We start from the raw sequence: 22,046 nt of genomic DNA on the forward strand, positions 1-22,046 counted from the left end.
GGGAATATCTAGGGCTGAGTGCCAACTTAAAGGGGAAATATTATGTGGAAAACAATATTGTGCCAATGAGTTGTACTCATCTAAATAGAGAAGGATTGTGCTTAAAAAATGTTGTTTCAGACGATTTATTGAGAAATTCCAGCAAAACCCCACTAGCCCCGCCCATCTGTTGCATTTCCTGCTGCCTCCTTTCCCAGGCGGTGCAGGGGGGCGGCGGCACTGTAGGATAGGAACCAATCAGCAGCTAGGCTGCCCTGATAGGGAACTGAAGCCTGTCTGTGCTTGTGTGAGTGCAGGGCTGTGATTGGCTCTCCCCCTCCTACTGTGCTTCTGGCAGGGACCGTTAGGACACGCCCACCCCTCATGTGAAACCCAGACAGGGTCCTGAGAGGATCTATAGCAGGGGTCAGGAACATTTTTGACTGAGAGAGCCATAAACACGACATATAATTTAAAATGTAATTCCGTACAATATTACATACAATATTATTAAAACTAAATACAAGTAAATGTGTGCATTTTATGTAAGACCAACACTTTTAAAGTACAATAAGCCTTTGAATTCTTTTTAATAATGTTGTTATGCTGTTGCTAACCAGGGATGAATAAAGTACTTACCATTAATGAGACCTCTGGTGTTGCATGGTTCTGCTGATGGCTTTGTAGTCTGGTTGATACGTGGTGAGGTTAAGTTTCATGCAGGTGTTGAGACTTCCATCCGTTAAACGTGATCGTAGGTTGGTCTTAATGTTCGTTAGATGTGAGAAAGACTGCTCCCATGCATATGTAGAGCCAAACATTGTCAGTACAGCAATACTCACACGCTGCAGTGTGTGGTATGTGACGGGAAGCGTGTTCCAAGTTGTGACAATCAGCTGGTCCCTGGGTTGAAGTTTTTTTCATTTCTCCCCACTTGTGTTTGCTTGCCAACTCTGCTTGCTGTCGTGCAAGTCTTTCCAAATCTTCATTCAGTGACTTGAACTTATTCACCCACATGTCTGAGGCCTTCAGGTCAGCAACTTGTAGCTCAAAATCTCTGACGGAGACACCAGGGATGTAACTCAGGTCGGTGCTGTCCACTGCACACTCGTGTGGATAAGTGATGAACTTAAAAAGATGAGTGTGCTCACAAAATTCTCCAAAGCGCGCTTTGAATGCCTGCAGGAGATTAAAATGCAAATTGATAAAACGTAATTATTGACTAAAATTCTCTTTTTTCTCACCCTTTCACTTATTTACTTAAAAACAGAAGAAGCACAGAAGCCCCAGAAGCTGACAATTCTCTGATTCTTTGGATAAAGACAAGAGGCCATTAGACCGTGCAACTTCTCCAACACCAGGAAATCCACACATTGGAGAGAAAAATCTGTATCCGACTGAGAAAAAGCTTTAGTGCAATGAGCATTCCCAACTCCCAGATGGAACTTCCCTCAGAAAAAAACAAACTTATTATTCACCAGAGAGTTCACACTGGGGAGAAACCATTCATGTGCACGGAATGTGGGAAAAGTTTTAGACTAAAGCAATTCCTAACAGATCACCAGAGACTTCATACAGGGGAGAAACCCTATGCATGTACAGAATGTGATAATTCAATATAAGGAGTAACCTTATCAAGCACCAGAGGATTCATACAGGGGTAAAACCATTCATGTGCACAGAATGTGGGAAAAGTTTTAGAGTAAAGAAAATCCTAACAGATCACCAGAGACTTCATACAGGGGAGAAACCATTTTCTTGCACAGAATGTGGGAAACGTTTTACCACAAAGGCCAAGCTTAGCAGCCATTACACTGTTCACACAGGGGAGAAACCCTTTGCTTGCGGGAGAAGTTTCGTTTTAAAGGGAAACCTTACCAAACACCAGAGAACTCATGTGCGAGAGCAACTTTCATGTGTAGGGAATTCGGGAAACCTTATACTGCAAAGTCCAACCAGCAACACCATCATCCCCACAGGGGAGAAGCCATTCACTAGCACAGAATGGGGTTTCCCCAATAGAAGGTTTCATCTACTCCCCCAGAACATTCATACAGGGGAAGAGATACAGTCACTGATTTCTCCTCCATATTCTCCCATTCCAACATTGCCTATTGGCCATTGGAGCTGCCAATCATATCTGTAGGTACCAACCCACACACTATGGGGTTATTTGTATGTAAAATATATTCCTCAATAAATGTAATGCAATATTTCACTTGTTTATTCCTCGTTTTATGTTTATTTTAGTGCTTCTTAGAGTTCGGTGCATTCTCTATGTGCTTAAGGGCAATTACACCTTTTCCATGGGAAATTTCCTAAATTGCCTTGGGAATATCTAGGGCTGAGTGCCAACTTAAAGGGGAAATATTATGTGGAAAACAATATTGTGCCAATGAGTTGTACTCATCTAAATAGGGAAGGATTGTGCTTAAAAAATGTTGTGTTTCAGACTGATTTATTGATAAATTCCAGCAAAACCCCACTAGCCCCGCCCATCTGTTCCACTTCCTGCTGCCTCCCTTCCCAGGCTGTGCAGGGGGGCAGCGGCACTGTACGATAGGAGCCAATCAGCAGCTAGGCTGACCTGATAGGGAACTGAAGCCTGTCTGTGCTTGTGTGACTGCAGGGCTGTGATTGGCTCTCCCCCTCCTACTGTGCTTCTGGCAGGGACCGTTAGGACACGCCCACCCCTCATGTGAAACACAGACAGGGACCATGTAGAGGCAGTTATTTGCAGTCTTTATAATTATTCTTCTTTTCCATGTAGATTTGGAGTTAGAATAGGTCTGGTTCAGTAAACATTAGAGTTCTGTGGGTTCCAGACCCAAACAGATACACGATAGTTACACGACAGACAAAAGACATATTTTCATGTTGGAGCAGGAAAGGGTTAAGCTTTCAGTTTAGAAAGTCTGTTTGGAATCCACATTAGGGGGAAACCCCTCACAGTAGGGGGGTAATTCACAAATACCCCCTAAAGGACACTGAAGACAGACTGTCTGGCTAGGGGGCTGGGAGGTGGGAGGAGCCAGACAGGGCCAAATGAACCAACAAGGGAACTAAATTACCCTCCCTGTGCTACAGTGGGGGGTCTGTCTCAGGGCAGATTCTTAGCTAATATTTCTTTAGGCCCATAAAATAAATATCTTTTACTAAAATCTATCCTTATCATATTCATTTAGCCTAAAGTTTCAACTGTGAAATGTTTAAATTTCCTGGAAAATAAGAGCCCCACATCCATCAGTGGAACGTGTCTGGCAATATCTGTTGTGTGGCGCCATTTGTGTCCTTATAGGAACCAGAAGTGTAACAATTGTAGCCCACCCTAGGGTATGGCTTGATGTACTGTAGTTGTGACTGTGGTGACACCCCAAAGATTCCCAGTAAATACCAACACAAACAGGAAGTAACCCCAGATTTATTACACAGGAACTGGGCTGAAAATGAGTTAGAAAAATTAAATGCAGAAAGTATGAACAGGCAGAAATAGCAATAACAGTGCAATGTAATGTAAACCGCACTAGCAGTTAAGTTCTAACAACAAAGTAAATAAACACCTAAAATTCTCTGTAGTCCCTTCATTCCTATTACTATAAATACTGCTGCAGTCCTTATATCAACAGTGAAAATCCACATAAAGCAGGAAAATAGGCTTACTGTCAAGGAAACCAGCTGGGCTACACAATGATTTAGTCACTCAGGCATATAAAGCAAAATAAACACAACAATAATAATTCAATAATACAATAATACTGCACAAATGTACAGATATAAATGTGTTTGCAAACCCGTGTTTTATAGTGAGCTCACTAATACCATGTGGAGATTTCTTTAGAATATAATAAAGGTATGGGACCCGTTATCCAGAATGCTCGGGGCCAAGGGTATTCCAGATAAGGGGTCTTTCCGTAATTTGTATCTCCATACCCTAAGTCTACTAGACAATGAATAAAACATTAATCAAACCCAATAGGGCTGTTCTGCCCCAATAAGGGGTAATTATATCTTAGTTGGGATCAAGTACAGGTACTGTTTTATTATTACAGAGAAAAGGGAATCATTTAACCATGAAATAAACCCAATAGGGCTGTTCTGCCCCAATAAGGGGTAATTATATCTTAGTTGGGATCAAGTACAGGTACTGTTTTATTATTACAGAGAAAAGGGAATCATTTAACCATGAAATAAACCCAATAGGGCTGTTCTGCCCCAATAAGGGGTAATTATACAGTGGAGGAAATAATTATTTGACCCCTCACTGATTTTGTAAGTTTGTCCAATGACAAAGAAATGAAAAGTCTCAGAACAGTATCATTTCAATGGTAGGTTTATTTTAACAGTGGCAGATAGCACATCAAAAGGAAAATCGAAAAATAACTTTAAATAAAAGATAGCAACTCATTTGCATTTCATTGAGTGAAATAAGTTTTTGAACCCCTACCAACCATTAAGAGTTCTGGCTCCCACAGAGTGGTTAGACACTTCTACTCAATTAGTCAACCTCATTAAGGACACCTGTCTTAACTAGTCACCTGTATAAAAGACACCTGTCCACAGAATCAATCAATCAAGCAGACTCCAAACTCTCCAACATGGGAAAGACCAAAGAGCTGTCCAAGGATGTCAGAGACAAAATTGTAGACCTGCACAAGGCTGGAATGGGCTACAAAACCATTAGCAAGAAGCTGGGAGAGAAGGTGACAACTGTTGGTGCGATTGTTCGAAAATGGAAGGAGCACAAAATGACCATCAATCGACCTCGCTCTGGGGCTCCACGCAAGATCTCACCTCGTGGGGTGTCAATGATTCTGAGAAAGGTGAAAAAGCATCCTAGAACTACACGGGAGGAGTTAGTTAATGACCTCAAATTAGCAGGGACCACAGTCACCAACAAAACCATTGGAAACACATTACACCGCAATGGATTAAAATCCTGCAGGGCTCGCAAGGTCCCCCCTGCTCAAGAAGGCGCATGTGCAGGCCCGTCTGAAGTTTGCCAATGAACACCTGAATGATTCTGTGAGTGACTGGGAGAAGGTGCTGTGGTCTGATGAGACCAAAATAGAGCTCTTTGGCATTAACTCAACTCGCTGTGTTTGGAGGAAGAAAAATGCTGCCTATGACCCCCAAAACACCGTCCCCACCGTCAAGCATGGGGGTGGAAACATTTTGCTTTGGGGGTGTTTTTCTGCTAAGGGCACAGGACAACTTATTCGCATTAACGGGAAAATGGACGGAGCCATGTATCGTGAAATCCTGAACGACAACCTCCTTCCCTCTGCCAGGAAACTGAAAATGGGTCATGGATGGGTGTTCCAGCACGACAATGACCCAAAACATACAGCAAAGGCAACAAAGGAGTGGCTCAAGAAGAAGCACATTAAGGTCATGGAGTGGCCTAGTCAGTCTCCGGACCTTAATCCAATAGAAAACCTATGGAGGGAGCTCAAGCTCAGAGTTGCACAGAGACAGCCTCGAAACCTTAGGGATTTAGAGATGATCTGCAAAGAGGAGTGGACCAACATTCCTCCTAAAATGTGCGCAAACTTGGTCATCAATTACAAGAAACGTTTGGCCTCTGTGCTTGCAAACAAGGGCTTTTCCACTAAGTATTAAGTCTTTTTTTGTTAGAGGGTTCAAAAACTTATTTCACTCAATGAAATGCAAATCAGTTGCTATCTTTTATTTCAAGTTATTTTTTCGATTTTCCTTTTGATGTGCTATCTGCCACTGTTAAACCTACCATTGAAATGATACTATTCTGAGACTTTTCATTTCTTTGTCATTGGACAAACTTACAAAATCAGTGAGGGGTCAAATAATTATTTCCTCCACTGTATCTTAGTTGGGATCAAGTACAGGTACTGTTTTATTATTACAGAGAAAAGGGAATCATTTAACCATGAAATAAACCCAATAGGGCTGTTCTGCCCCAATAAGGGGTAATTATATCTTAGTTGGGATCAAGTACAGGTACTGTTTTATTATTACAGAGAAAAGGGAATCATTTAACCATTAAATAAACCCAATAGGGCTGTTCTGCCCCAATAAGGGGTAATTATATCTTAGTTGGGATCAAGTACAGGTACGGTTTTATTATTACAGAGAAAAGGGAATCATTTAACCATTAAATAAACCCAATAGGGCTGTTCTGCCCCAATAAGGGGTAATTATATCTTAGTTGGGATCAAGTACAGGTACGGTTTTATTATTACAGAGAAAAGGGAATCATTTAACCATTAAATAAACCCAATAGGGCTGTTCTGCCCCAATAAGGGGTAATTATATCTTAGTTGGGATCAAGTACAGGTACGGTTTTATTATTACAGAGAAAAGGGAATCATTTAACCATTAAATAAACCCAATAGGGCTGTTCTGCCCCAATAAGGGGTAATTATATCTTAGTTGGGATCAAGTACAGGTACGGTTTTATTATTACAGAGAAAAGGGAATCATTTAACCATTAAATAAACCCAATAGGGCTGTTCTGCCCCAATAAGGGGTAATTATATCTTAGTTGGGATCAAGTACAGGTACTGTTTTATTATTACAGAGAAAAGGGAATCATTTAACCATTAAATAAACCCAATAGGGCTGTTCTGCCCCAATAAGGGGTAATTATATCTTAGTTGGGATCAAGTACAGGTACTGTTTTATTATTACAGAGAAAAGGGAATCATTTAACCATGAAATAAACCCAATAGGGCTGTTCTGCCCCCAATAAGGGGTAATTATATCTTAGTTGGGATCAAGTACAGGTACTGTTTTATTATTACAGAGAAAAGGGAATCATTTAACCATGAAATAAACCCAATAGGACTGTTCTGCCCCCAATAAGGGGTAATTATATCTTAGTTGGGATCAAGTACAGGTACTGTTTTATTATTACAGAGAAAAGGGAATCATTTAACCATGAAATAAACCCTGAATTTCAGGAAAGAGGGAATTCTTTAGAGATTTTCAAACAAATTTATGCACCCAAAGGGTTAACAGTAGCTGGATTAAAAGTGCAGTGATTTTCACAGTCACTAATTGTGGGAAAGTTCCCATAGTGCTTCACACTTTCCCTGTTTCCCAAAGTACCCAGCGCCCAACCATTATCTTTCCCTTCTGTAAGTTGTGCATTATGGGCTCGGTAACACAGGCTATTAAACCCTATATATCTGGCTCATCTAGTGCAGCAGAACTATGTCTTTCTGTATCGGGATTTTGTCTCTCATTTTTCCTGTGTTTCCGCTTTTCAAATACATCAGAATAAGCAGAGACTGTGTTACTGTTCCCCCAATGGGCTCAGTTTCAGTAGATTTCATTACTTTTAATGGAAAAATACAAATATTTTTCTCGTAGATCGTTTAACTCCTTTATACATGTTACCATTTCTGCATGGCAGGTATTGTATTTGCCAATTGCATCTATATGGGACAATAGTAGAGCGCTGGGGGCCTGTTGCAAAGCAATAGTTGGAGCCTGTAAAGAACTTATTCCATTTCTGAGAGAATTCATTTTGCTTTGTAATTGGATTTCTCTCAGAACGGGTTTCCTGTGCTCTGTCTTTAGGGCAGTTTCTAGGGCGAGGGCTTTAAAAGCCAATGTTTGGTATAACAGTGAGATTGTGTTTGCATATCCCTGTTACAGGCCTGGCTTTGGGCTCTGGTTCTGTTTGGTACCTTACTGTGGGTATTGCCATTGTAATGACTCCTTTCTGTGTCTATAACAGGGATACAAGGGGTTACATGGAAGGAATTCCCAGTTCCATTCCTTGATCTGAAAGGCTTACGTTTCTGTAAAACACTGAAACACCGTTGCATTAATACAATAATCTCCCCATAAGCTTGTGTTTGGGGGGCTATTAAACACCCACATTTTGCCTAAATAAGCAAAGCTCATCCAAAAATTAAAAACTTATTGTATTGAGAGTCGTCTCTGTTTCCAGTTCTGCCTTTACCAATGTGGTCAGCTGCCCAAAGCCTGTTAGCAACAACCAACGGGTTCCATTTTGTCTTTGCTTTGTTTTGTCTGCAGCCATAAAGCCTCCCTCACTATAAGCTCCGATATTGGTGGCGAATATCCCCCACGTGCCCCCAGCCTTACACAGCCGTATGTTTGGCGAGACAGTTACCAGAATATTATTAGACTGCATTTGCACTCTCACCTGATAATAATAATAATGAGAAAAGGCCCAACTCACACACAGACAGTGGGACATTCATGTTAAACAGGTGCCTGAGGGAGTGAGGCTGCACCTTTATTGTGTTACATAGTTTCCCCCCTGGGGGCAAATTAAGGCTCCACCCTCTCGTTATCCCATGCTAATTACCTGCCTTTGATAAACATGTGACTATGCTAATGAAGGGCGTTAGAGTACAGGAACCCATCAGCCTTCCTTTCCATATTGTGGGAGGAACCTTTTCCCCCAAACAAAGGCCCCGCCCATAGGGGGTGGGATCCAAAATGGGCTAAAAAGCTGCGGGAATGAGAGCTGAGTTAGTTTGGGGAAGAGACGTGTGGGTACAGGGTACAGGGGCTCTGCAGGCTAATGAGGAGACTCTGCCCAAGGACAGGTAACTATATCAGTGTTTCCTTGGCACTGATCCCTGAATTCTGTGCCACTGGGCTCAGCTTGTGGCTACTGATTTGCCTATTTGTTTGCCTCTCATACTGCTCACTTATTGCTTTTGTGCCCTTATGTCATACTGTGCTTATGGCTCATTTATTCATGTTGGGGGGATTTATTGGGGCGCGGGCTCCCTTTGTTTAATGCTGTATTGCACTTACTGGGGGGCTTGGGGCCCCTGGGATCTGCTCTCCGTTTGTCATTGTGGGTTTGTCTTTGTGATATTTATGTGGTTTCTGTAACTGGTGTTTTGCCCTTTTCTGTGATTATTTCAGTAATTATAATCTGTAGAATAATGCTTTTATATATATATTGTATAACTTTGCCAAACCTCCTCTTATAGATAGAATATTATTGATCCCTTATATTAATGCTGATACAATTTTACATACAACATATATAAAGTGGGAGACAGACTGACACACACTAACGGCACACACTCTGCAGCTTTAAGATAAAGTTCTTATTGGGAATAATTGATTTTAACATATTTGCTGACGTTAATGCCCCGGGATTGATTAGAATGTCAGTGATTCGGGAGTACCGTTTATACTCGAGTATAAGCCGATCCGAATATAAGCCGAGGTACCTAATTTTACCTAAGAAAACTGGAAAAACGTATTGACTCGAGTATAAGCCCAGGGTGGGAAATGCAGCCGCTACTGCTAAGTTTCAATAATCAAATTATTTAATAAAAGGACACTCAAAAGTGCTTACATGACTACCATATTAATAAACACAAGGTATGGGCTGGAAAATGAGGCGCATCCAACATAAGATAACCACATGCAAGGCTGTACAGGTTAATATCTCAATTAATTTTTGTAGTGACCTAGGTAATGATAGTCCTACACAGTTTTGCCCTGTTAGGATATGTTGCCGTAACTGTATGTTATGCCATACCCGCTGGATTAATAATGCTGCAGAATGCATAACAGCACATAACCAATGTTTTGGTCTCCACTGCAATATTTTGCAGGATAAGTCTGCACTACGTTTCTTTGTACAAAATGGGAAAGAAACATATTGAAAAAAAAAACATAGGTTGTTTGCCACCCATGCAAATGATTGGCCCCTTATAATATACCATATTAAATATTACCGGGGATTTTAGTCTGCATGAATACATTTAAATAATAATATGGGATTAATATTAATGGACATCATTCTGCATTCATTTTCACATGTATTTTCTATATGAAGCATTATGATGCTTTTTAAAATGTCTGAATGTATTTGTTTACCCAAGGTGCCCAATGATGTGTGTCTAAAGTTAGGCTTCTGTTGTTGCAGTTGTCCCAGCTGCATGAAACATTTGCAATCCCCAGTGCTTCCAGTCAAAATACTTTAATTGATATATTAATGCAGTTCAAGGACAGAGAAAAGCCTAGAAAAAGACAGCACATAATTTCCATATGAGTCAGCCAAACTCGAGTGCAAACGAACTGCATTACATCGCACCCCCTATCTGCACCTCCGTCGGCCCTAGGATGAACCATCCATGGTCGCGCGGTGCCCGCCCCCCTTCCGTGTGTGTGCAACAGTTTACTTGTCCTACCTGCACCGTATCCATACACATTCGCATGAGCGAAGGTCACGCTGCGCGCACGGGGAGGGGCTTATGCGAATGTGTATGGATGTGCAGGTAGGACAAGTACCGCACCCGGGCACAGCACGGGGGACGAGGATTCCTCGTATGGATCTGCAGTTAGCTAGGCGCAGCGCGACCTTAGCTCAGGCAAATGTGTATGGATACGGTGCAGGTAGGACAAGTAAACTGTTGCACACACACGGAAGGGGGGCGGGCACCGCGCGACCATGGATGGTTCATCCTAGGGCCGACGGAGGTGCAGATAGGGGGTGCGATGTAATGCAGTTCGTTTGCACTCGAGTATAAGCTGAGGATTCCTTTTTTAGCACATTTTGAGTGCTGGAAAACTCGGCTTATACTCGAGTATATACGGTATATAGGAAATAAACATAAAATATAAAAAATATAAATAATAATTACTTTTCATGTGGATAAAATTTTAACTCTCAATAACATTCTTACAGTGTTTTACATATTTGATTGAAAAAAAGGCACAGAAGCCCCAGAAGCTGACAATTCTCTGATTCTTTGGATAAAGACAAGAGGCCATTAGACCGTGCAACTTCTCCAACACCAGGAAATCCACACATTGGAGAGAAAAATCTGTATCCGACTGAGAAAAAGCTTTAGTGCAATGAGCATTCCCAACTCCCAGATGGAACTTCCCTCAGTGGCACAACATGAATGCCCAGAATGTGGGAAAAGATTCTCAGAAAAAAACAAACTTATTATTCATTTCAGAGTCCACACTAGGGAGAAACCATTCATGTGCACGGAATGTGGGAAAAGATTCAGGCAAAAGCAATGCCTTACAGAACACCAATTAATTCACACGGGGGAGAAACCATTCACGTGCACGGAATGTGGGAAAGGTTTCATACTGGCAAAATACTTTAAAATTCACCAGAGAATTCACACCGGGGAGAAGCCTTACACCTGTACAGAATGTGGGGAAAGTTTCAAGCGAAAGCAAGTTCTTAAACACCATCAGAGAATTCACACCGGGGAGAAGCCATACAACTGTACAGAATGTGGGAAAAATTTCAGGGTAAAGGAAGGACTTAAAATACACCAGAGGATTCACACAGGGGAGAAACCATATCCGTGTACAGAATGTGGGAAACATTTCACTTTGAAGAGTCAGCTACTCGTGCACCAGAAGATTCATACAGGGATAAAACCGTTTGTGTGCACAGAATGCGGAAAGAGCTTCTCCCATAAAGCTCAGCTTCAGATACACAATAAAATTCACACAGAGGAGAAACCATTTTGCTGCGCAGAATGTGGCAAACATTTCCCTACAAAGGACAGACTTTCTTCTCACTTAAAAGTCCACACAGGAGAGAAACGATTCACGTGCACAGAATGTGGGAAACAATTCTATCGGAAGGACAGGCTTGAAGAACATATAAGATGTCACACACAAGAAAAACCTTTTGCTTGTACAGAATGTGGGAAAAGCTTTCGCAGTAAGGGAGGCCTTCACTCCCACCATGCAACTCACACAGGGGAGAAACGATTCACGTGCACTGAGTGTGGGAAAAAATTCAATAGGAAGGACAGGCTTGAACAACACATAAGATGTCACACAGAAGAAAAACCTTTTGCTTGTACAGAATGTGGGAAACGATTCAATCGGAAGGACAGGCTTGAACAACACATAAGATGTCGCACAGAAGAAAATCCTTTCCCATGTACAGAATGTGGGGAAAGCTTTTGCAGTAAGGAAGCCCTTTACTCCCACCACACAACTCACACAGGGGAGAAACCATTCACGTGCACTGAGTGTGAGAAATGTTTAGATAAAAAGTGCAGCCTTCAACGGCATCAAATGATCCACACAAGGACAAGGCTTTCCCATATACAGAGTGTGGCAGATGTTCCTCTACAACAGCCAACCTTCAGCAGCCTCCTGTATTATACACAGGGGGGAAACCATTCACTTGTACAGAGTGTGGCAGATGTTCCTCTACAACAGCCAGCCTTCAGCAACCTCCTATATTATACACAGGGGGGAAACCATTCACTTGCACAGTGTGGCAGATGTTCCTCTACAACAGCCAGCCTTCAGCAACAGCCAGCCTTCAGCAACCTCCTATATTATACACAGGGGGGAAACCATTCACTTGCACAGAGTGTGGCAGATGTTCCTCTACAACAGCCAGCCTTCAGCAACCTCCTATATTATACACAGGGGGGAAACCATTCACTTGCACAGTGTGGCAGATGTTCCTCTACAACAGCCAGCCTTCAGCAACCTCCTATATTATACACAGGGGGGAAACCATTCACTTGCACAGAGTGTGGCAGATGTTCCTCTACAACAGCCAGCCTTCAGCAACCTCCTATATTATACACAGGGGGGAAACCATTCACTTGCACAGAGTGTGGCAGATGTTCCTCTACAACAGCCAACCTTCAGCAGCCTCCTGTAATCAGACAATGGAGAGCCTTCATTGGCACTAAATAATCCACAGGATGAAGAGTTTCAGATAAACAAAGGAAGAAACAGTCATGGTGGCTTCAATGTATAATAATAGGAATAAGTGAATACACAAGGCTATTTGTTGATAGCATTCACAAACACAAAATGGACATGGTTGCTATGGATATTACATAGTAACTAGGTACTGCCCCTTTAGAAGTTTTTCATATCCCTTCTCTAATCCAGCAATTTGCTCTGACGCCTTAGTAACAGCCTCCCCTATACATTATGATTTATACATATTCAGGTGCGTATTTACCTTATTGGGCAGAACGGCAACGTCCTAGGAGTAGGATTGTGATCTATTGGCCAATATGGGGTTAATAGTTTATTTTTTTTTATTTTTTTGAAGTTTTGCAATATTTTCAATAGGAGAGGTCCTGAATAGTAAAATAAAGCCACAATAACAATTGGGGGCTCATTTATTCATTTTCGAGTTTGTAAATTCGAGGTTTTTTTTTCTCACATACCCAACGGTCACTTATTTGTTAATAAGGAAAAACTGTTCGAATAAAGATATTATATCTCAAAATATTAGCGTTTTCTTCTATAGAATCGGCTTTTCGATGGCGAATTTTTACATTCGAGTTTTCTGTTGTTTTGCACTTAATAAAGACCAAACACTCGAGTTTCCGAACCAAAACTGGTTTTACGCGCAAAAAAACTCAAATCGCGAACAAAAATCAAATGCGTCCGTTGATAATTCACCCCCTTAACAGAGCAATAGTTTTATGGCTGCCGGGGTCAGTGACCCCCCCTGTCTGAAAGCTACAAAGATTTAGAAAAAAACATTTAAAAACTATGACAAATAAATAATGAAGACGAATTGAAAAGTTGCTTAGAACTGGCCTTTCTATAAGGTACTAAGGGCCTGATTCAATAAAGGGCGATAAAACGTGCGCTATTTTTATTGTGCGCTAAAATTTTTACCGCGGCTTAATTTTGGCGATTTTTCGCACGATTCACTATAAGCATACTTGCGCTTTTTTACGCGCGATATTGCATGCGTTATTTAACTCGCGAAGACTATTTCAATGCGGTATTTGCTGGTACATGTGCTAAATTACGCACACGAATATTAGCCACATATAAATAGTAGCATATAAATAGTAGATGCTTATAAATAGTAGCATATAAATAGTAGTATATAAATAGTAGTATATAAATAGTAGTATATAAATAGTAGCATATAAATAGTAGTATATAAATAGTAGTATATAAATAGTAGCATATAAATAGTAGATGCTTATAAATAGTAGCATATAAATAGTAGTATATAAATAGTAGTATATAAATAGTAGTATATAAATAGTAGCATATAAATAGTAGCATATAAATAGTAGATGCTTATAAATAGTAGCATATAAATAGTAGTATATAAATAGTAGTATATAAATAGTAGTATATAAATAGTAGCATATAAATAGTAGTATATAAATAGTAGTATATAAATAGTAGTATATAAATAGTAGTATATAAATAGTAGCATATAAATAGTAGTATATAAATAGTAGTATATAAATAGTAGTATATAAATAGTAGCATATAAATAGTAGCATATAAATAGTAGATGCTTATAAATAGTAGCATATAAATAGTAGTATATAAATAGTAGTATATAAATAGTAGTATATAAATAGTAGCATATAAATAGTAGTATATAAATAGTAGTATATAAATAGTAGTATATAAATAGTAGCATATAAATAGTAGCATATAAATAGTAGCATATAAATAGTAGCCGCTAGTGATGAGCAAATGTGTTCTGGTTTCTTTAGTGAAAAATTAGCAAATCTTTCGAAAGATCCCCGAAACGGCAAAAATGTTGTGCGGGCAAAAAAATTGTTGCTGTAACTATTATTTTTTGACGCTTGTATAAATTTTTGGATGTGTGGTGAATTTTTGCGTGGCAAATTTTTTCATGCGTTTTGCCATTGGCGGATTGTTTTGCGAAACGTATGAAAAAATCCGCCGCAAAAAAATTCAACGCACGTCCAAAAATTTGCTGCGAATCCATGCCTGGCGAAACATTTCATCACTTGTAGCCAAATAGAAATAGTCGCGCGAATGAACGCACGCCATGTTAGCCATACACGCCAATACTTGCGGAAAATTACTGTATTAAAAATGAACATTTCGCTGCAAACTGGCGGCTGCGTCACTCTGGGGGAAACACAGACTGAATAAATAACACTGTAAGTCCATATTTTATTGCAAAAACTCATTTACTGTACTTTTCTATAATTTTTCGCCTGCCTGTAGTAGGGGTTAATTTTCACATAGCCGAATGTGATATTTAGCGCGCAAAAGTTATAGTGAATCATGCGATCGTATTCTTTTCAGCGCGGAAATTAACGCATGCGGTAAAACTAGTGCGAGAAATAACCCATGCGAAAATGGCGATTTTTCGCACGCGATAATACTATGGTGAATCGTGCGCAAATTATTTTGTATTTTTTAACGCGAAAAAGCGTGCGATAATTTTTATCGCCCTTTAGTGAATCAGGCCCTAAATGTCAAATTTATGATGAACCGCCCCTTGAAATAGAGTAGATGTGGTTGCTATAGAAAATGACCTAGTAACCAGATACTGCCCCTTTAAAAGTCTATCCTTTTTCAAATCCTCTGTGGGAGGGTGTGAGTGGGGAGGAAGGCGGAGCCACAATGGGAGGGGCTTGGAGTGGTTTAATTGGGGCTGAGAGAATACGGATAAATTCCCACTACACAGCGACAGCCGTAGATAAATACCAGGTGGGTGTTGTTACTTACCCCTAATGCTCATGTGATCTCCGTGTTATTGCCTCCCCACAAGGTGCCATTTTGCCCTTATGATGTCACAGTGGGTGTGTGATTCACTGAGGGGGTGGGGCAATTATGTGCTACTGTATCTGTGACGGGATCCAAACCCTCCTATTAACGTAACATTGCAAAATGGAAAAACCGGAGAAAAACTTTGGAGTCATGTGACTATTAGTAGTGACGAGTCAAACGGTGAGAAATTCGCTAAACGCAGCGTAGATCGACTCTCGCATCTTTTTTGGACGTCACTGCAACTTTTTTGGACGCAACCACAGTTTATTGGATGCGAACGTTACTTTTTTTTGTTCACTCTGTGAATTTTTTGTTTTTTTTTTGCAGCAAATTTTTGCGGCCACTTTGCAAAAAAAAAAAATTGCCAATGGCGAAATGTAAAATTTCACAGCGAATCCGTGCCTGGGGAGAAATCCACTCATCACTGATTATTCACTCACTATCATCACCACCCGACAATACAGAGTTAATTCCCGGTAACGAGGCTCGTTACCTGCCCAACGACTAACTTCCATTTATACATCTCCAAGGTAACGGCGATGCTGTATTCATTTGCACTGGAGCCACATATACAGTATTTTCCATGTGGGGGGGGGGGCCCCAGTTCTGGCTGCTAAAGGACAATTTATTATTTTTTTTATAATTGTTTGTTTTGCCTATGTAAGGTATTTTGCCAATTTTTTACCATTTCGCTAATTTTTCCATAGTTTCACGATCTTTTTGTGGAAGGCCTGGAAACGGCTTTAGTTCTGGGCCAATTGTATCCACATATTGTACCTTTCCCCTGTCTGTGACATCATCCAGCCCGGTTACAGACTGGAGAGAAACCCAATTGGCTGCAAGGCCCAGTACCTCTATGGTAAGAAGGAGGAGCCAGAGAGAGACAATGTGGGGTGGGCCAGGAGAGGCTATAAAGGGGCCCCTGCTGCAGCAGCCATGTGTAGTGGAGTGTGGGCCTGTGGCACACTGAGAGACTGATACACCACACGGGTTCCCCGGGGCACGGTTTCTGCTTATAATAAATACTATTTATATAAAGTTAATCTCTGTTGCTGCAATTTGTGTGTAATTTAATGCACTCATGGGGGCTGAGGTATACTCCTTACTGTCCACTAGATGGAGGCACTGCGCTGTAACTCCCAGTATCTTTCATAGCAAAGAGGTTTCAGAGTCTGTTGGGTTGCTAATAGCCAAGAACAGTGAGTGTGATCCTCTGCCAAGAAAGGGTTACATTTGTTATTGTCTGTACTAGTTAATAGTTAATGCAGCTCTGTTTATCCTATTGATATCCTGTATATTGCATCAGCACACTAACTAGCACTTATATAGCCATATATGCCCCGGCCTGTATAATCAAATGGCAAATACATACCAGTATGGTCTTAATCATAGGGTGACTGTACCCCAATGTTTCTATATATCTGTAACCTTGTTATGGGCTAAGGGGGCCCAGCCTGAAGGCCAGTTAGGGGGGGATTTGGGGTGAGTGCTTATTTGTGCCCTGGGTACCCCTGGAACTATAGCGGGGTGACTGTTACCCCAATGTTTCTATATATCTGTAACCTTGTTATGGGCTAAGGGGGCCCAGCCTGAAGGCCAGTTAGGGGGGGATTTGGGGTGAGTGCTTATTTGTGCCCTGGGTACCCCTGGAAATATAGCGGGGTGACTGTTACCCCAATGTTTCTATATATCTGTAACCTTGTTATGGGCTAAGGGGGCCCAGCCTGAAGGCCAGTTAGGGGGGGATTTGGGGTGAGTGCTTATTTGTGCCCTGGGTACCCCTGGAACTATAGCAGGGTGACTGTTACCCCAATGTTTCTATATATCTGTAACCTTGTTATGGGCTAAGGGGGCCCAGCCTGAAGGCCAGTTAGGGGGGATTTGGGGTGAGTGCTTATTTGTGCCCTGGGTACCCCTGGAACTATAGCGGGGTGACTGTTACCCCAATGTTTCTATATATCTGTAACCTTGTTATGGGCTAAGGGGGCCCAGCCTGAAGGCCAGTTAGGGGGGGATTTGGGGTGAGTGCTTATTTGTGCCCTGGGTACCCCTGGAACTATAGCAGGGTGACTGTTACCCCAATGTTTCTATATATCTGTAACCTTGTTATGGGCTAAGGGGGCCCAGCCTGAAGGCCAGTTAGGGGGGATTTGGGGTGAGTGCTTATTTGTGCCCTGGGTACCCCTGGAACTATAGCGGGGTGACTGTTACCCCAATGTTTCTATATATCTGTAACCTTGTTATGGGCTAAGGGGGCCCAGCCTGAAGGCCAGTTAGGGGGGGATTTGGGGTGAGTGCTTATTTGTGCCCTGGGTACCCCTGGAACTATAGCAGGGTGACTGTTACCCCAATGTTTCTATATATCTGTAACCTTGTTATGGGCTAAGGGGGCCCAGCCTGAAGGCCAGTTAGGGGGGGATTTGGGGTGAGTGCTTATTTGTGCCCTGGGTACCCCTGGAACTATAGCGGGGTGACTGTTACCCCAATGTTTCTATATATCTGTAACCTTGTTATGGGCTAAGGGGGCCCAGCCTGAAGGCCAGTTAGGGGGGGATTTGGGGTGAGTGCTTATTTGTGCCCTGGGTACCCCTGGAACTATAGCGGGGTGACTGTTACCCCAATGTTTCTATATATCTGTAACCTTGTTATGGGCTAAGGGGGCCCAGCCTGAAGGCCAGTTAGGGGGGGATTTGGGGTGAGTGCTTATTTGTGCCCTGGGTACCCCTGGAACTATAGCAGGGTGACTGTTACCCCAATGTTTCTATATATCTGTAACCTTGTTATGGGCTAAGGGGGCCCAGCCTGAAGGCCAGTTAGGGGGGGATTTGGGGTGAGTGCTTGTGCCCTGGGTACCCCTGGAACTATAGCAGGGTGACTGTTACCCCAATGTTTCTATATATCTGTAACCTTGTTATGGGCTAGGGGGGAATAGGGGGCCCCTCCCAATGTGCCCCACAATAAATGCTTATTTACTCAGCCAGAAAAAGATTAGAACCTTATTGTTACTTATTGTTATTGCCCGGTTGGCCAGTGTGAGGTACCAGTGAGCCCAGGTCAGTGAGTTCCAGTGCTGGGGCAATTGGGTAGAGGGTTTGTAGTTCAGTAACAGAGCAAAGTGTACCTGATACGCCTCTCCTAGTGCATGCTGGGTAATGTAGTTTGTATTTAGCAATTCGGATGTTGCTAGTGTTGGGCAGGTGTTTGAACGGACTTGGTTTGGGAAAAGAAATCCAGCAACCCTGTCCCCATGCAGAGATCCCGGCTTGGCTACGGGGCAGGGACTGGTGCTGCTGGGCTCACACTCATTTCTGCCTCCGTCAGTGCCCCCTGCTAGGAACGCTCAGCTGCATCTGCAGCCAGGGGGGGGGGGGGTGTCTGCTGCTACAAATCCAGCTGCTTCCTGGCACTGGGTAGTAATGCCTTCTGTTATACGGGGATGGGGGGGGGGATAGATCATACAAACAGGGCACGTTAACTCTTCAACGGCCATCTCTGGAGGCAATGGTTGTGTAGGGTTAATGGTTCCTGCCACCCCCCAAGTGAGTATGAGACAATAGGGCAGGTTTGATCTGTCGCTTCCCATTGTACCCTACGGAGCCTTAGAATAGCAGGTATAGAATAGTCAGTGACATTTCCAAACAGAATTCAACCCCTTCATGGTTTTCAGTTTCACCCAGTTTCAAATGGAAAATTAATCCTCTCATTGTTTTCTGTTCCACCAAATTTCAAAGAGAAAATTAATCCCCCGTTGTTTTCAGCTTCACACAGTTTCCAGCCAAAATTAATCCCCTCATTGTTTCCAGTTTCATCTGGTTTCAAAGGGAAAGTTAATCCTCCCATTGTTTTCTGTTCCACCCAGTTTCAAGTGACATTCAAACACATTATTGTCTCCCAAGGACGAGCGCTGATGCACCTAAAATGGCTGCTGGAGCACTTCCTGTTTGGGAAAGATAAAGATTCAAGGAAATGAAGGTACCAAGATTAGTTCTAGTAACCAGTTCCCAGCTTCTAGTACTGGGGCATTAGACTGTAAGCTCACTGGGGGAATTAAGTACAATGACTGTACAGCGCCGGGGGATGTGTCGGCACTATATGTATATACAGTATAACAAACAAACATATCTATATATTTATGAGAACGTATCTGAGGAGAGCGAATAAGAATGTCTGACTCACCCCCCAAACAGACGCGGCTGTGGGACCCCTGGGGAGACTGCCCCCTCTCTGGGCAGCAGGGCTACTGGCGCAAAGGAGACGTGAGGAAGGGACAGACACTGAATTATGAATTCAACTGCACACAGAGGGGTTTCCCACTCTAATGATGGGGGGTAAACATTCTCCTTGGGCCCCAACCTCCCCAGGGACTGGCACCCCAGGGTATTATATAGAGTGAGTGGCAGCTGGGACCCCAGGGTATTATATAGAGTGAGGGGCAGTTGGGACCCCAGGGTATTATATAGAGTGAGGGGCAGCTGGGACTGGCACCCCAGGGTATTATATAGAGTGAGTGGCAGCTGGGACTGGGGCCCCAGGGTATTATATAGAGTGAGTGGCAGCTGGGACTGGCACCCCAGGGTATTATATAGAGTGAGTGGCAGCTGGGACTGGCACCCCAGGGTATTATATAGAGTGAGTGGCAGCTGGGACTGGCACCCCAGGGTATTATATAGAGTGAGTGGCAGTTGGGACTGGGACCCCAGGGTATTATATAGAGTGAGGGGCAGTTGGGACCCCAGGGTATTATATAGAGTGAGGGGCAGTTGGGACCCCAGGGTATTATATAGAGTGAGGGGCAGTTGGGACCCCAGGGTATTATATAGAGTGAGGGGCAGTTGGGACCCCAGGGTATTATATAGAGTGAGGGGCAGTTGGGACCCCAGGGTATTATATAGAGTGAGGGGCAGTTGGGACCCCAGGGTATTAAATAGAGTGAGTGGCAGTTGGGACTGGGACCCCAGGGTATTATATAGAGTGAGGGGCAGTTGGGACCCCAGGGTATTATATAGAGTGAGGGGCAGTTGGGACCCCAGGGTATTATATAGAGTGAGGGGCAGTTGGGACCCCAGGGTATTATATAGAGTGAGGGGCAGTTGGGACCCCAGGGTATTATATAGAGTGAGGGGCAGTTGGGACCCCAGGGTATTATATAGAGTGAGGGGCAGTTGGGACCCCAGGGTATTAAATAGAGTGAGTGGCAGTTGGGACCCCAGGGTATTATATAGAGTGAGGGGCAGTTGGGACTGGCACCCCAGGGTATAATATAGAGTGAGGGGCAGTTGGGACTGGCACCCCGGGGTATTATATAGAGTGAGTGGCAGTTGGGACTGGCACCCCGGGGTATTATATAGAGTGAGTGGCAGTTGGGACTGGCACCCCGGGGTATTATATAGAGTGAGTGGCAGTTGGGACCCCAGGGTATTATATAGAGTGAGGGGCAGTTGGGACCCCAGGGTATTATATAGAGTGAGGGGCAGTTGGGACCCCAGGGTATTATATAGAGTGAGGGGCAGTTGGGACCCCAGGGTATTATATAGAGTGAGGGGCAGTTGGCACCCCAGGGTATTATATAGAGTGAGGGGCAGTTGGGACTGGCACCCCGGGGTATTATATAGAGTGAGTGGCAGTTGGGACCCCAGGGTATTATATAGAGTGAGGGGCAGTTGGGACCCCAGGGTATTATATAGAGTGAGGGGCAGTTGGGACCCCAGGGTATTATATAGAGTGAGGGGCAGTTGGCACCCAGGGTATTATATAGAGTGAGGGGCAGTTGGGACTGGCACCCCGGGGTATTATATAGAGTGAGTGGCAGTTGGGACCCCAGGGTATTATATAGAGTGAGGGGCAGTTGGGACCCCAGGGTATTATATAGAGTGAGGGGCAGTTGGGACCCCAGGGTATTATATAGAGTGAGGGGCAGTTGGCACCCCAGGGTATTATATAGAGTGAGGGGCAGTTGGGACCCCAGGGTATTATATAGAGTGAGGGGCAGTTGGGACCCCAGGGTATTATATAGAGTGAGGGGCAGTTGGGACCCCAGGGTATTATATAGAGTGAGGGGCAGTTGTGGCTGAGACCCCAGGGTATTATATAGAGTGAGGGGCAAATTTGTCTTTTGTTTTAGAGAAAACTACCTCTGCAGACAGCGTTTCATTGCAGGGCAGGAGTAAGTGGGGACCCCTAGGGTCGGACTGGGCAACCGGGGCACCGGGAAAAAACCCAGACCGATCCCTGTGCTCCCCCGGCCGCTAATGCACTGGTATTGGGAGCTGCTAAAGCTACTGCCCATGGCTGCTCCCTGTCTCTTTATTCCCATGCCTCTCCTCTGATTGGCTGTTGTAGGGCAGACAGGCTGAGCCTATATAGAATAGAAATGGGAGCCTCTGTCTGTACTGCCCAATTGCATGCTGGGTATTGTAGTTTTATATTAATCCTATCTGTAGGCTAATTGTTAGATACAAACTATATTACCCAGCATGCAGTGGGACAGGCACACTAGGGAAACTAGTGTGGGAACTTCGACTAGTTTCCAAACTACAAACCCGCCAAGGCTCAATAAAAATAGC

General features: G+C 43.2%; 1 protein-coding gene across 2 annotated transcripts; it reads left to right on the forward strand.

Annotated features, from left to right (window-relative positions):
- The first annotated feature begins 8,259 nt into the window (after positions 1-8,259).
- On the forward strand, positions 8,260-13,454 carry LOC101731727 (gastrula zinc finger protein XlCGF26.1-like). 2 transcript variants are annotated; one of them, XM_018089690.2, is made up of 2 exons: positions 8,260-8,543; positions 10,652-13,454. In XM_018089690.2, exon 2 carries the CDS (start codon positions 10,822-10,824, stop codon positions 12,655-12,657), a length of 1,836 nt encoding a protein of 611 aa, XP_017945179.1. In that variant the 5' UTR covers positions 8,260-8,543; positions 10,652-10,821; the 3' UTR covers positions 12,658-13,454. The 2 variants fall into 2 exon arrangements, with proteins under 2 accessions (XP_017945179.1, XP_017945178.1); XM_018089689.2 differs by having other exon boundaries at positions 10,688-13,454.
- The last annotated feature ends 8,592 nt before the right edge of the window (positions 13,455-22,046 follow it).

Source organism: Xenopus tropicalis, chromosome 6 (genome assembly GCF_000004195.4).
Source record: "Xenopus tropicalis strain Nigerian chromosome 6, UCB_Xtro_10.0, whole genome shotgun sequence".
NCBI classification, from domain to species: Eukaryota; Metazoa; Chordata; class Amphibia; order Anura; family Pipidae; genus Xenopus; species Xenopus tropicalis.